This window comes from Podarcis filfolensis, assembly GCF_964270895.1.
Source record: "Podarcis filfolensis genome assembly, chromosome: 8".
Taxonomy (NCBI): domain Eukaryota; kingdom Metazoa; phylum Chordata; class Lepidosauria; order Squamata; family Lacertidae; genus Podarcis; species Podarcis filfolensis.
The window spans coordinates 9,784,489-9,797,803 of NC_139611.1; the positions used below are offsets into that span (position 1 = coordinate 9,784,489).

The following is a 13,315-nucleotide window of genomic DNA, read 5'->3' on the forward strand; positions in this document are numbered from 1 at the left end:
CCGCAAGAGGCAATGGGGGTCACCAACCCAAATGGTTTTAAGAGAGGATTAGATAAATTCATAGCAGGTGGTGTGTCGGAGGCAGTATTGCTTCTGAATACGAGTCCTGTCCATTGTGCAGAAATACTGCTGAGCTAGGTGGGCCTCCTTTGATCTGATCGAGTTGCAGGGATCTCCTTATGCTCTTAGAAAGAAGAGTCCTGGGTCAGGCAGGAGATCCCTCCAACCAACTATCCTGTCGCCAAGCAAGTGCTTCCAGATGTTACCGGAAAATCCGAGGGCTCCCTTGGACAAAAGCAAAGACACCAACCAGGATAACTTGGAGCAAAACAGCAGTCTGTAGGCTTGGCCTTTATTGAACTGTTGCAACAGGGTATTCCCCTCACTTGCAGGAGAGAGGAAAGACACAGAAAAATGGTGTGCAAGACCTTATAAAAACTTTTGAAATTCCCATCCTGTAGGTCAAGCCCACCCCCAGAAACATCATGCATACATTACAGAAAGGAGGGGTTGAGGGAAGAGTTGTGGTGGTAACCTGAGTGTCCTGTCACCTGGCTGATTCCCTTCTCCCCCCTCCCCATGAGTCATTTTCAGAAGACAAAAGGTAGTCGCAGTTTCCTGCCCCCTGAGGGAAGATCTGATCATTGTCCTTTGTTCCAGTCCATGCTGAATCCACTCCCATATGGAAGTTCTTTGTGATCTTGATTGTCTTCTGTCTAGGACCATCAGGGTTGGCATAGCAACTGGGCAGGGCTCCTGTGGATGTGCTGGGATGGTGAAGGGATTATGGCTGGCCTGTATCAAACCTTCCCCATTTTGTAGTCCTTCCTTCATGGAGTAAAATAAAAGTGGAACAGTGCAAATCCGATGTATGGTTGATTTTCTATGAATTTATAACAGAAGTGTAGCGTATGTAGTGTATACAGAGAACCCTTTTCTCTGTTGGTTCCTGTGCCAGCTACTGGTGTTAAGAGCCAGACTGTCCCTGGATGAGGAGGTGCCATTCATCTCCCACAAAATCGTTTTTTCCATAGCCTACAGCGGTGGATGCTCCATTGTCTCCCTTATTACTGTGATATTATAATTTAACTGTGTTTTGTGCTTATTGTGCTACTGTGTGTAGAGCGCTCTGTGTTTCCGCTAAACTGTACAGTTCTTTCGGGAGTGGACACTCTGCCTCGGGAGAAGGGGAATACAGTAGATGTTGTTGTTGTTTAGTCGTGTCCGACTCTTCGTGACCCCATGGACCAGAGCACACCAGGCACTCCTGTCTTCCCCTGCTTCCTGCAGTTTGGTCAAACTCATGCTGGTAGCTTTGAGAACACTGTCCAACCATCTCGTCCTCTGTCGTCCCCTTCTCCTTGTGCTCTCCATCTTTCCCAACATCAGGGTCTTTTCCAGGGGGTCTTCTCTTCTCATGACGTGGCCAAAGTATTGGAGCCTCAGCTTCACGATCTGTCCTTCCAGTGAGCACTCAGGGCTGATTTCCTTCCAAATGGAGAGGTTTGATCTTCTTGCAGTCCATGGGCCTCTCAAGAGTCTCCTCCAGCACCATAATTCAAAAGCATCAATTCTTTGGCGATCAGCCTTCTTTATGGTCCAGCTCTCACTTCCATACATCACTACTGGGAAAACCATGTCTTTAACTATACGGACCTTTGTTGGCAAGGTGATACAATACAGTACATACGGTACTATATTCCCGGGGAATAACAAATCTGTTTTTGCGCATGCGCTAAAGACCAGCGAGCCGGAAAGTTACGCATGCGCGGCGACTACAACCTGAGATTTGTACGCGCCTGTCATGGGCTGGGGCGAATGCGCATGTGCCTTATCCATCCGGGAATCTCGCAGATGGGTATTCCATAGGGGAGAGCCGCGCTGCCCACGCACGCGCAGGAAAAACCCTTTGCTTCGGTAAAGGGAACGGGAACCGCCAGAAACGCGCATGCGCCAAGAGAAGCAGAGCCGCGAGTGCGCGTGCGCGTGCCGAAGTGAACAGCGGAGCTTTGGCAGCCGAGAGAGCAGCTGCGCCGCCGCCGCCAGTGCGGGGAGCGTCGCGCGCATGCGCGTTGGGCGGGCTGGCGGCGGAGGGGAATTACAATGGAAGATGAGGAGGTCGCCGAGAGCTGGGAGGAAGCGGCCGACAGCGGGGTGAGCCCGAGCCCGGACCGGGGGCGGCGGGGGAGGCCGCCAACAGCAGGGGGGACGGCGGGAAGAGCGACTGGGCTCGGCCTCTCATGGCTGGCGGTGAGGCGCCTTGGGCTCCGCGGCGCCTGCTAGGCCTCTTAAAGGGGCCGCGCCCCATTTCCCCCGGACCACGTGCTCCCTGCGCGGACCCCCACCGCACCCCCCCCTCAAGCTCTCCGAAGGGGCTGCCTAAGGGATCTGCCGAGGAAGTGTCCCGGGGCTCCGATCTCCGCGTGTGTGGGGGGGAACCTTCCCCCTCCCGTTCCTCTTTTGCAAGGAGGGGCGCGATGTGGGGCTGGGACGCCTCTCCCTCCCCTGCGTGGCCCACCCGAAAGAGGGGTGGTTGGCACTTCAGGGTGAAAAGGCTCAGCTGCATCTCCCCGCATTCGCCCTGCTCGTTGGGGCAAATGGCTGCAAGTCGCCCCGCGTCGCCCCTCGAACAACAGAGGGAGACGCTTTGGGCCGGACCAGGCTCTTTCGCTTGCTGGCCCAGCTGGGACTCCTCTCCTGGGGCTGCAAGGGGCAGCTCCACGTCTCTGGGGATCTTCTACATGCAAAGCGGGGGCTCCCCCGTGGAGCCAAGGCCCAGTCCCTGGTGAGTGCTCTGCTTCCTTGCAGCCAGGTTTGTGGAGGAGAAGGTTGCCAGTGCTTGGCCTCCAGAGCCTGGGAGCGAGCCTTGCTGAGCACCGTGGGCTTATCTCCGAGTAAACAATGTGTAGTAGGATTGTGTTGCTAGTGATGGTTGCATGATGCCTCATTTGGAGGCAAGTGAAGGCTTAGGACTAGTAAGTGAATATTTCCAGGAAGCTTTGCCCTCAGACACCACCAAGGCAGGGATCTGAATACAGTGGTACCTCGGGTTACGGACACTTCAGGTTACAGACTCCGCTTACCCAGAAATAGTACCTCGGGTTAAGAACTTTGCTTCAGGACGAGAACAGAAATTGTGCTCTGGCGGCAGCAGCAGGCCCCAGGTTAAGAACAGTTTCAGGTTAAGAACGGACCTCCAGAACGAATTAAGTTCTTAACCCAAGGTACCACTGTAACAGGGACAAGGAGTATAGAGAGGGAGGGTGGTTGTATGGCCTGGATTTGAGAGGCTGTTTGCGTTGCATGTGTTGAAATGGACACGGCAGGAGCTTGTAGGCTCCAGATCCCTTAACCACAGAGCAGCCTGGAGTCGGTCAACTTGCTTCCTATCAGCAGACTCTGAGCAGGCCCCTCTTCCCTGGAAGAGCTTTTCCTGGAAGAATCCCAGGAAATCTTAAGTGTCCAGCCAGTAGACAGCAGGTCTGGTCACCCAGGTTCTAGCCATTGGTCAGCAATGTAGACCCCGGTTAAACACAGTTGTCACTCTTTTCTTGGTTCCCACTGGTGCTGCATGCAGTGCCTTTAGACCATTCATTTGCCCAAGAGGTAGTGACAACTGAGATCTCTTTTGGTTTTGCCTCTGGCAGCCCCGAGTACCTTGTCAGAGGCTACAGCAAAGGTCTATCACAGTTTTGCCCTCCGCCTTCCAGGCAGAGAGTTTTAGAATAATAATAATAATAGCAATGTTATTATTTATATGCTGCCTATTGGACTGGGTTGCCCCAGCCACTCTGGTCGGTTTCCAGCAAAATACAAAAACACAAGGAAACATCAAACATTAAGAACTTCCCTTCAGATGTCTGCTAAAAGTCATATACCGGTAGTTGTTTATATGTTTGACATCAGGTGGGGAGGGCATTCCACAGGCGGTTGCCACTACCAAGAAGGCCACTTCACTTCTCGCAGTGAGGGAACTGCCAGAAGAGCCTCAGAGCTGGATCTCAGTATGCAGGCTGAATGTTGGGGGTGGATAAAGGGCTAAGGCCATTTAGGGCTGTAAAGTTCAGCACCAACAGTTTGAATTGTGCTTGGAAACATGCTGGGAGCCAATGTAGATCCTTTAGGACTGGTGTTATATGATTCCGGCTGCTGCTACTGGTCACTAGTCTAGACGCTGCATTCTGGATTAGTTGTAGTTTTTGAGTCATCTTCAAAGGTAGTGCACTGCACTGATCCAAGCAGAAGATAATCAGAGCATGAACTCTGACAAGATAGCGGGCAGGCAGGTAGTCTCAGCTAGCATACCAGATGGAACTTCTAGCCATCCTGGACACAGAATTAACTTTCACCTGGTCCTTTAAGGGCACAGTTAGCCCATTCAGGATCAGGGAGCCCCCACACCTGTCTGCCTCCTGTCCCCTAGAAACAGTACTTCTGACTTGTCAGGATTCAACCTCAATCCGTTAACTGCCTTGAGATGCTCACGCAGGACATTCATCACCTTCACTGGTTCCGATTTAAATGAGAGGTGAAGCTGAGTATCATCCACATACTGGTGAACACCCTGCCCAAACCATATAGATGTCCCAGCAGCTTCATATAGATGCTAAAAGGCATGGGGGAGAGGATGGAGCCCTGAGACACCCTACAAGTGAGTGCCCAAGGGTCCAAACACTCATCCCCACACCACTGGAGCTGTTCTGTGACTACCCAGGAATGGAAAATTTGGAATGGGGTGATAGTTGGCCGTAATGGCCGAGTCCAAAGATGGTTTTTTAAGAAGTGGTTTAATAACCACTAAGGGGGTCCAGGAAGACTCCTTCACAGAGGGAAGCATTCACCACTCCATGGAGCTCATTGCCCAGCCCAGCCTGGCTTGCTTTCATGAGCTAAGATGGGCAAGAGTCAAGGAGACAAGTGGTTGACTTCACTCATCCAAGCAGCGTGCCCACATCCTCCAACTGACCTCCAGATTTGAGTGTGGCCTTGGTGGCTGGCCATATGTGTGTGTGAGGGTGCCAGGGCATATCATTGTTCAGTCTTGCACCCTGCGTTCTGGGTGGCAGAGACCTGAAGGCCTGCGTGCTGCCCTTTGTCTTGGGGTGCTGCCTGGTCTCCCTCAGGAGTCGATTTCCTCCATCTCTCCCTCTCCAACCTCCAGGCATTTCCCTCGTTTTTATAGTATCCAGCACCTTGCAGCAGCTGATGGGGCTGTGGGCCAGGCTCGCTGAGAGATGGCACTGTGCTGTTTTGCATATTTAAATTGCGGGCGGGAAGCCGTTGAGGAAATGCGGGTGGTTTCTGTCTGTCGAATTTGGCGAGAAGGGGTGAAGCCTTCACTACAGTTTTCAGGGTGGTAGATTTGGAAAGCTCCCACAGAATGCACGCCTTGCTCTGCCATCTGGCTAGCATCTTGGCAACCCCCCTTGGCTCAGAAGGAAGAACTGTTGCTATGTGTGGTTCAGCTCCTGCGGGCCCGACAAGCAGCCACTTTCTTCCAGGGCCCCCCAGAGCTGGCCCTGCAGCACCCACACTTCCTCAGCCTTTTTGAAGAGGTGGAGGGAAGAGAAGAGCTTTTGGAGGGAAGAGAAGAGCTTTAGGCAAGTGAGGAACTGAGGAGTGGGAGTTGTGGGTTATCCCCCACCCACCCACATACTGCCTGGTAGTTGTTTGGAAGAGGTTTAAAAGCAGGCTTGTGAGAAGCTTCTGAGAAAGCCAGGACAGATAGGGGCCTTTTTTACTCCTCGATTAATGACAGCCGCTGAATCAGGGGGCTGTTCTGGGCAGTGGGGTGATAGTTTTGTGCTCTTTTTGTGGGCTGCCTGGAGGCACTTGTTTGGCCAGCTGGGGTGGGATGGCTGGACCAGGAAGTTATCCCCCCATCGCTCCCGTGTTCTGACTGAGCAGCGCTGTTGTTCAAATGTGGGCTTTGTGGCTTCCTTTTGGGGAGAGAGGCCAGGGGCCATTTGCACCCGTGCCTCAGTGTCTGTTCACACTCTGGCTGCCTCTTTCGCAATGGAGAGGATCTAATTTAATAGCTCTGTTTAACAGAACTTGTCTCCTAGTCCAAAGTCTGGTGGATGAGTTAATTTTTGAACCATAGAGAGTTAGCACATGGCACGGTGAGGGTTTTCCCCTCCTCCAAGCAATCCAGGACAGGTGTTCTGATCCTCGTAGGAGGAGGTGGGTATCTTTTTAAGGGGTACCCCCTACGAGCAGGATTGTTCCAGTTGGGTTGTTGCAAGGGGCCTTGTGGGTCTCCAGGTTTGCTTGGGGGAGTCTCCCCTCCCCCTGATGATTTTTTTAACTGGAGGTGCTCACTCTCTGCTATGGGCCCAAGACAGCTAGCACCCACCCCACCCACCGGTTTCCTTGTGGGTCTGCCTGGAGGGTACAGGCACCCAGGTGATGCATTTGCCATGTGCCACACTTGCACCCTGGGGTGTTTGCGGCACCCATAAAAATAGACTTATCTGTCAGCTGCTTCATTTGGCCAGGCTGAAAGTCGGACACTAATTTTAACCCACTTTCTGCACAGCTCGGTGGCCAAGCAAACGCCAAGAGCGGTTGGCAGGAATAGTTACAGGCAGATCTGATGTCAGGACAGAGCCTGGCAAAGGGGAGGCTCTGCCCTTCCTCCACAATCCTCATGTACCTTTTTTCGTCCCGTCTCCCCCCCCCCCCGGATAGGGAACATCTGTGGCCCTCCAGATAATCATCGGATGCCTACTCCTATCCTCCTCCCTGACATAAGAGCATAAGAAGAGCACTGTAGGTGGATCAGGCCAATTGCCCATTTAGTCCAGCATCTTGTTTTTACATTGGCGAAGCAGGTGCCCATTAGGAAAATCCCTCAACCAGGATTCGAGCACCAGAGCATTCTCTTCTCCATGAATTTGCCTGATCCTCTTCCAAACCCATCCAAGTTAGTGACTATCTCTCCCTCTTGTGGAAGTGACTGCCAGACTTTAATTATGCAAAGAGGCTGGACCCAGTTAATCTTTGCGATGCCACGGGAGCATCTTCAAGTTCCCCTGGGAGCAGCAGGGCAGCCACAGAGGGTTCACCCTGGCTCGGGGAGGCCAATGGGGACCCCCCTTCACTTGTGACTCTGAAATGCACTACGTGAGATTTGAACCCTGCCCCGTTTTGTTGCCTTGCAGGAAATAGACAGGCGGCTAGAAAAAAAGCTGAAGATCACCCAGAAGGAAAGGTGAGGACGCTTCATCCTCTGGGCTTGGCTATTGCTGGGACCTCGTGGGGGTCAGTGGAGAGATGGGGTTGTGTTTCACTTCCTTCAAAAGGAGGGTTGTCTAAGGAATGAGAGCTGCCCAAAGCATCTGCTTGCAGGTCGGTAGTGCCTTCAGTTTCCGCTGATTCCGGAGAGGCCACTTCTGGCCGCTAGGTGGCTTTAGAGGGAGGGAAAGTGCTGAGTGTGTCTGTGAATGCTGAACAGGGAAAACAGAGAATCATTGGGTTGGAAGGCACCACAGAGGTTATCTAGTCCAACCCCCTGCAATGCAGGAACCCACATTTTGCCCATTGTGGGGCTCAAGCCCACAGCACTGAGTCGAAGAGCCTCATGCTCTACTGAGTGAGCTCTCCCAGATGAATGCTGCTTGGTTCTTCTCTCCCAGCCAGTCTCACTTGGGCTCTGCTGATCCAGCTGCCAGGAGATGAGGGCTGGAGTCCAGGGCTGCTGCTCCTTCACTGTTTCTTGCAGGAGTGTTGGTGCTTGCGGGAAGGGGAATTGAACCTTCTGCAGTGGGGGTGGTAGAGGAACACAGAGCGGGGAGGCCTGGTGGGTTTTATTGCATGCTGACGGTTCCTTGACTATAAACATCATCTGAGGTGTGTTTTCTGTAACTTGTGCTTTGCATGTGTCTGTTTTCGGCCAGGTGAGGGTTCTCAGCCCCTCTGCAAAGAGCGGGACGCTTATTTCCCCCTCCGCTCTCTCCCTTTCAACAGCAGGAAATCCAAGTCCCCGCCTAAAGTGCCCATCGTGATCCAGGACGACAGCCTTCCCTCGGGGCCGCCTCCGCAGATCCGGATCTTAAAGAGGCCTACAAGCAACGGGGTGCTCAGCAACCCCAACTCTGCCAGCCGGCCAGCCCTCCCGGTGAAGACGTTGGCACAGAGGGAGGCCGAATACGCCGAAGCCCGGAAGCGGATCCTGGGCAGCGCCAGCCCAGAGGAGGAGCAAGACAAGCCCATCCTCGACAGGTGCAGGGCTGCAGCAGCAACGGCGGGGCCCTGATCTCCTACCGCAAGAGGCCCAGACAAGCTGGAGTTCCCCCTCTGGGGCAAGGCCCCGGTGGGACTGGGGCTCAGGAGGAGGTGGGGGCACATTGGCTGGCCCCTTTTGTTGCCTTGAGCTGAGCTCTTCGGCCCCAGCAAGCAGGCATGTCTCATGTGCTAGCCAGAAATGGGGACCCACCAGGGGCTCAGCTGTTGTCCTGTTTCAGGTGCTTGTGTTGTGAGAGAGAAATAAGCTCTTGGGGTGCCCCCTCTGCCCCCCCAAGTGCAGCAGGCAGTGGTGGAGGAAGGGGGTGCGCCCCGCACCAGGTGTCATCACTGATTGGGAGGCTGGCAAAATGAGTTTTCTTTAAAAGAGGGGTGTTCACGAAACTTTAGGAGTGACGTGGTGGCTTAGGCACCTGCAGGTTCCGCGCGGCCTGAAATGTCAGTGTGGGACTTGCGTCTGCCTACTGCCTCTCCCTCAGGTGCCCTGCAGATGAGGGGGAGGCGGTGGAGAGGCTCGCCCCGCCCCCACGGGCAGCTCGCCCCGCCCCCAGCTGCAGGACACGCCCCCACACCAGGCACCTGAGCAGCTAGCAGCAGGCTTAGTTTGAGATCCCCAAGCCAGTCCTACTGGGGACAGATGAGGAGCCTGGCTTGTGCCTGCTCTCCTTTCTAGCCAGAAGGTGGGAGGTTGCATCCCCTGAACCCAGCCCCCTCAGAAAGGGAACTGTCCTGAGCCCGTGGCCCCCCCAGGGGAATCGCCTGTTTCATGTTGCCTGCAGACCCCTTGCTCGGCCGTGCTGGACGTCCCTCTGTGTGAGTCTCTGGAGCGCTGTGCTGCGTTGCCGTCCTCTTAAGGCTGCCTCCCTGCTCTTTCTCTTGACAGGCCCACAAGAATCTCCCAGCCGGAGGAGGCCCGGCAGCCCAGCAATGTGATCCGGCAGCCACTGGGCCCCGACGGCTCGCAGGGCTTCAAGCAGCGCAGATAGGAATGGCCGTCTGGCCGACTTGGCACTGGAGCGGGCACCTCCCCCACCCTGGGCTGCGCAGTGGCGGCAGTGGACACACGAACCTGAGCAGGGGGAAACTACGCGGGTGACTTGCACTGTGATCTCCTCCTCCTCCCCCCCCCCTTTGCTCTGCCTCCTGTGCCCTTCTGCCCCTGTGACCCCCGCCTGCCGCTTCCCCCACTGGGATTGGCATACTGAGGGGGCGGGGGCAGGGCAGGGCAGGCTCCTCCGGGTTGCTGGGCTTGCCCACACAGCCACGCCTGCCAAAGCCAGCACCAGCAATAATAGTAATAATAAACGTTTGCGTCTCCGGGCGGGATGGCAGAAGGGCCGGGCGGCATTCTGCTTCTGGGAATGTGCATGTCTGTCCAGGTTGCTTGAGGAGCGGGGAGCTAGGCTCGGCGGGAGGCGTGTACAGAACTGCATTGGTTTGCTTTCTGGGAACCGGAGGGGAAGAAGACGCCAGTGACGAAGGGGCAGGTGTGTTCGCGGTTTGGCTTGTTTATCTCAGAAGCGGGAGTTGGCACAGTTCGAAGAGAAGCGAAATGGATTTTGAGGCACTTCAGATAATAGTGGGGAGAGGTTTTCGCGTGCCCCGCTTCCCCTATCCGCTGCTGCTGCTGCTGCGAAGCAGATGGAAAGGGCTCTCAGCCGTCTGCGTGGTGGGCTTTGGCGAGGCCTCTGGCTTGGGGTGACTCGTCTTGGCCTGCACCCCTGGCCTGGAGGGTGGAGGGGCCGTGGCCAGTGCCTCCCTCAACTGCTTGTGCTGCTTCCAGGCGGAGGGTGGGCAGGTGCTTTTTGCCACTGGGGCGATGAGCTTCCCCGGCCTTAGACTAGTTTAGTTTCCCTGCTGCTGTCCTCTGCTGAGGCCATGAAAAGGGATAAGGGGAAGCCCCGTGGCCCAGTGATGCTTGTGCTGGCCGGAGTCTGAAGCCGTGGCAGGCGAGCTGTGAGCCGTGGGCCAGGATCATGGCCTTGTTGCTCCAGGTGTGCTTCCGGTCCTGTCCCGGGTCAGTTTGCCACCAGGGGGCAAAGGAGCTGGGCACAAGCAATAGCTGCCATGTGGGGCAGGGAATGGATTGCCTTCCCTTGCAAAGTGGGAGGGCGTCGGGCTCAGCTGCTGCACGTCTTGCTGGGTGCAGAAATTGTTTTCAGATGCCGCCGAGTAAGACTCGGGATGGCAAGCAGCTTCTTCTGTGTTGCTTTTCTAACTCAAGACAGAATCAGTTGGGTTTTCCTCAAGCAACAAGAAGCCCCGGGTTGGGCCCAGTCCACCTGAGGCCCTGGCGTGTAGCCAGCAGCTCCATGCATGCTGGCCCAGGTCTGCTGCGTTGTAGGTGCTCCTGAGGGCCGAAGCGGTTGGGCCTCCCCCGTCCTCTCTAGTAGCCATATTGGGGAGGGGCTCCCCCAGCACCCCCCTCTCTGAGTGACTGTGGGCCTGCTTGCTTCACTGTGTTTCCAGAGTCTGCCTTTTTCTCTCTCTTTCTCTCTCTCTCTCTTTTGGTTTTACTGTCTGGTTTTGGAGGATGTCCTGGGTGGGATAGTGGGGTAGGCGGGAGCTGCTTTGACTGGTTTTGGGCCAAGTGCCCAGCGCACTGCAGCGATGCCTCCTCTTGTGCTGGAACGGAAGCGGAACTTTTGCCTACTTTGGGAGGGGGTGGGAGTTGTGGGGGAAAGGTGTCTTGTTTGTACATCAACCCGAGACATGTACAAAAATATTGCAGAATAAATAACTGGTCAAAAGAGTAATAATAACAATAAAACTACCTGTGTATAAAAAGTGAAAGACACGATGGACCGTTGCTGTGTTGAATTTGCTCCCTTCCTCCATTTGGTTCTTCCAGTGGCATCCTTCAGCCTCATGGGCTGCTCTGCGCCGCTTTGCCCACGCACTGGCAGCAAGATAGTTTCCTCCTCAGAAGCGCTGGGCTTTGGGAGAGCTTGACATTTCTGCAGGACCTGACCCTTGGATGGCTTTTGTAACATGGCCCTGACACTTTCTTTCCGGGTGTAGCAAGGGAGGTGGGAGAGAAAAAGTTGTCCCTCCTGCCCAAGAGTAGGGAGAAATATGTGAGCAATAACTGCCTGGCATCACCATGACTTTCCTTAACTCTGCTTTGGTTGCCTTGCGGGAAGTGCCGTCTTTGGCTGCTGCTGCTGCTGCTCCACCCAACTGCTCTTCTATGGCTGCCTCCTTTCTTCCACTTAGGATTAAGTCTCCCCCATCTCCCCCGGAGCTGTACTTACCTTCTTGCAAGTTGCTCCTAGGAGGAGAGCCCAAACCCCACCAAGAAGAAAGGCGGTTACTGCTGTGCCACCAGCTGCACCATGGTCAAAAGGGGGGGGTGTGCTTCCATCCTGCAGGCAGGGAGGTGGCACCCTTTTCACTGTCTGCCATTGGGGGGCTTCTCTGGCATGGACAATGGGGCTACGGTCTTGTCCAGGAATCAGTGTTGGAATAAGTTGAAGGCCCTCTTCCGGGGGGTGGGGGGAGTGTGTGTTTGTGTGTGTGTGTGTTAGAAAGGGGGGGCACTTCTTAGGGTGTGTGCATGTGTTCCCACATGGCAAGCAAAGAGGCTTCACCAGCCCACAGCCATCCTACATATGCAGACAAAACATTTTATAAATGTATTTTAAATAAATGTGTTAACTTTTAAGTATGTGGCCTCATTTATTCTTATTTCCTCTTGGTGCGCTTGCATGCATTTCCCAGGCATAGAATGATCAAACTGTAGAGTTGGAAGGGACCCCAAGGCTCACCTAAACCCACACCTTGCAATGCAGGAATCTCAACTAAAGCATCCACCCAGTCCCTGGTTGAAAACCTCCAATGAAGCAGACTCCCACCACCTTCCAAGGGAAGTCATTCCACTGTCAAACAGCACTTAGTGTCGGAAACTTCTTCCTGATGCAGTTTATGCAGAATCTCCTTTCTTGTAATTTTGAAGCCATTGGTTTGGGTTCTAGCCTCCGGAGCAGGAGAAAACAAGCTTGTTCCCTCTTCTATGTTCCCTTTTAGTCTCCTCTTTTCCCAGCTAAACATACCCATTTCTCTCAACCATTCCTCGTAAGGCTTGGTTTCCAGAACCTTGACCATCTTGGTTGCCCTCTTCCTTTACATGTTCCAGTTAGTCAATAGCCTTCCTAAACCACAGTGACCAGAACTAGACACAGGTCTCCAGGTGTGGTCTAACCAAGGCAGAATAGTGTGGTCCTTGATCTGAACGCTACACCTCTGTTAATGCAGCCTAGAATCAAATTGGGTTTTGGGGTGGGGGTGGGGGGTTGTCTGCCCCTTTGACGTGGGCCAGCTTTTATGGATGAAGATGCTCTCCTGTAGGACTGAAGGGCAGCGTTTGGGGGGGGGGGTTGCTTCTGGTTGCAAAACAGTATGGAGGACGGGGCGGGGGAGGAGACAGAAGTCTACCTGGGCTATGTTGGCAAGAGGTGGGGGTGGGGATTCCCCTACATTAGGCAACCTGCATTAGGACTTATGGGGAATGGATCTTCCGCATACCAGATCCTGGAGTCACCCAGTGGAAAAAGCACTGCTGGCTTCCTGCCTATTCCAGACGCCTTTGAATGGCCACTCCGCTTGCTGGATCGCTACTCTCTATCTCTCGAGCAGGCCTTTTCCAGATCCAAAAATGTCATTTTGCAGGCGGAAGCAATGCGTTCTGCGCTGGGTGTTCAAAGTTCTGACACTTTGATTTTTCAAGTCATTTGATAAGAATCAGCTAGCGGGACGCTCGCCCTGCTCCAGCATCGGGGGCGACCCCACTGCCCGCCGGTCCCTCGTTCCTGCTCAGTTGCAGCCGGGTCAAGCCCCCGCTCCCACCCATAGCTGTCCACTTTCCCCTTTTCTCGCGAGGAATCCTATTCGGAATAAGGGAATTTCCCTTAAAAAAAGGGAAACGCTGACAGCTATGTCCCCACCTTTAGCATAGATGAACTGGATTTTCTTTTGCCTCGCCGTGCAATGCTGGCTCCAGCCCCTGGACCCTCCCCTCCCCCGGAAAGGGGCCATAGCTCGAACCGGGTCCTTGAAAATAGTTCTCGGCCCG

General features: G+C 54.4%; 1 protein-coding gene across 1 annotated transcript; it reads left to right on the forward strand.

Moving 5' to 3' along the window:
• Positions 1-1,796: 1,796 nt before the first annotated feature.
• On the forward strand, positions 1,797-11,908 carry SZRD1 (SUZ RNA binding domain containing 1). Its single transcript, XM_083629754.1, has 4 exons — positions 1,797-2,154; positions 7,164-7,213; positions 7,969-8,223; positions 9,128-11,908. Exons 1-4 carry the CDS (start codon positions 2,104-2,106, stop codon positions 9,228-9,230), a joined length of 459 nt encoding a protein of 152 aa, XP_083485880.1. The 5' UTR covers positions 1,797-2,103; the 3' UTR covers positions 9,231-11,908.
• Positions 11,909-13,315: the final 1,407 nt, after the last annotated feature.

Coding starts and splice junctions, on each gene's coding strand:
- SZRD1 (XM_083629754.1), top strand. CDS start 2,104: ATGGAAGATGAGGAGGTCGCCGAGAGCTGGGAGGAAGCGGCCGACAGC. Junction 7,214..7,968: donor AAGATCACCCAGAAGGAAAG/GTGAGGACGCTT, acceptor CCCTTTCAACAG/CAGGAAATCCAAGTCCCCGC. Junction 8,224..9,127: donor GACAAGCCCATCCTCGACAG/GTGCAGGGCTGC, acceptor TTCTCTTGACAG/GCCCACAAGAATCTCCCAGC.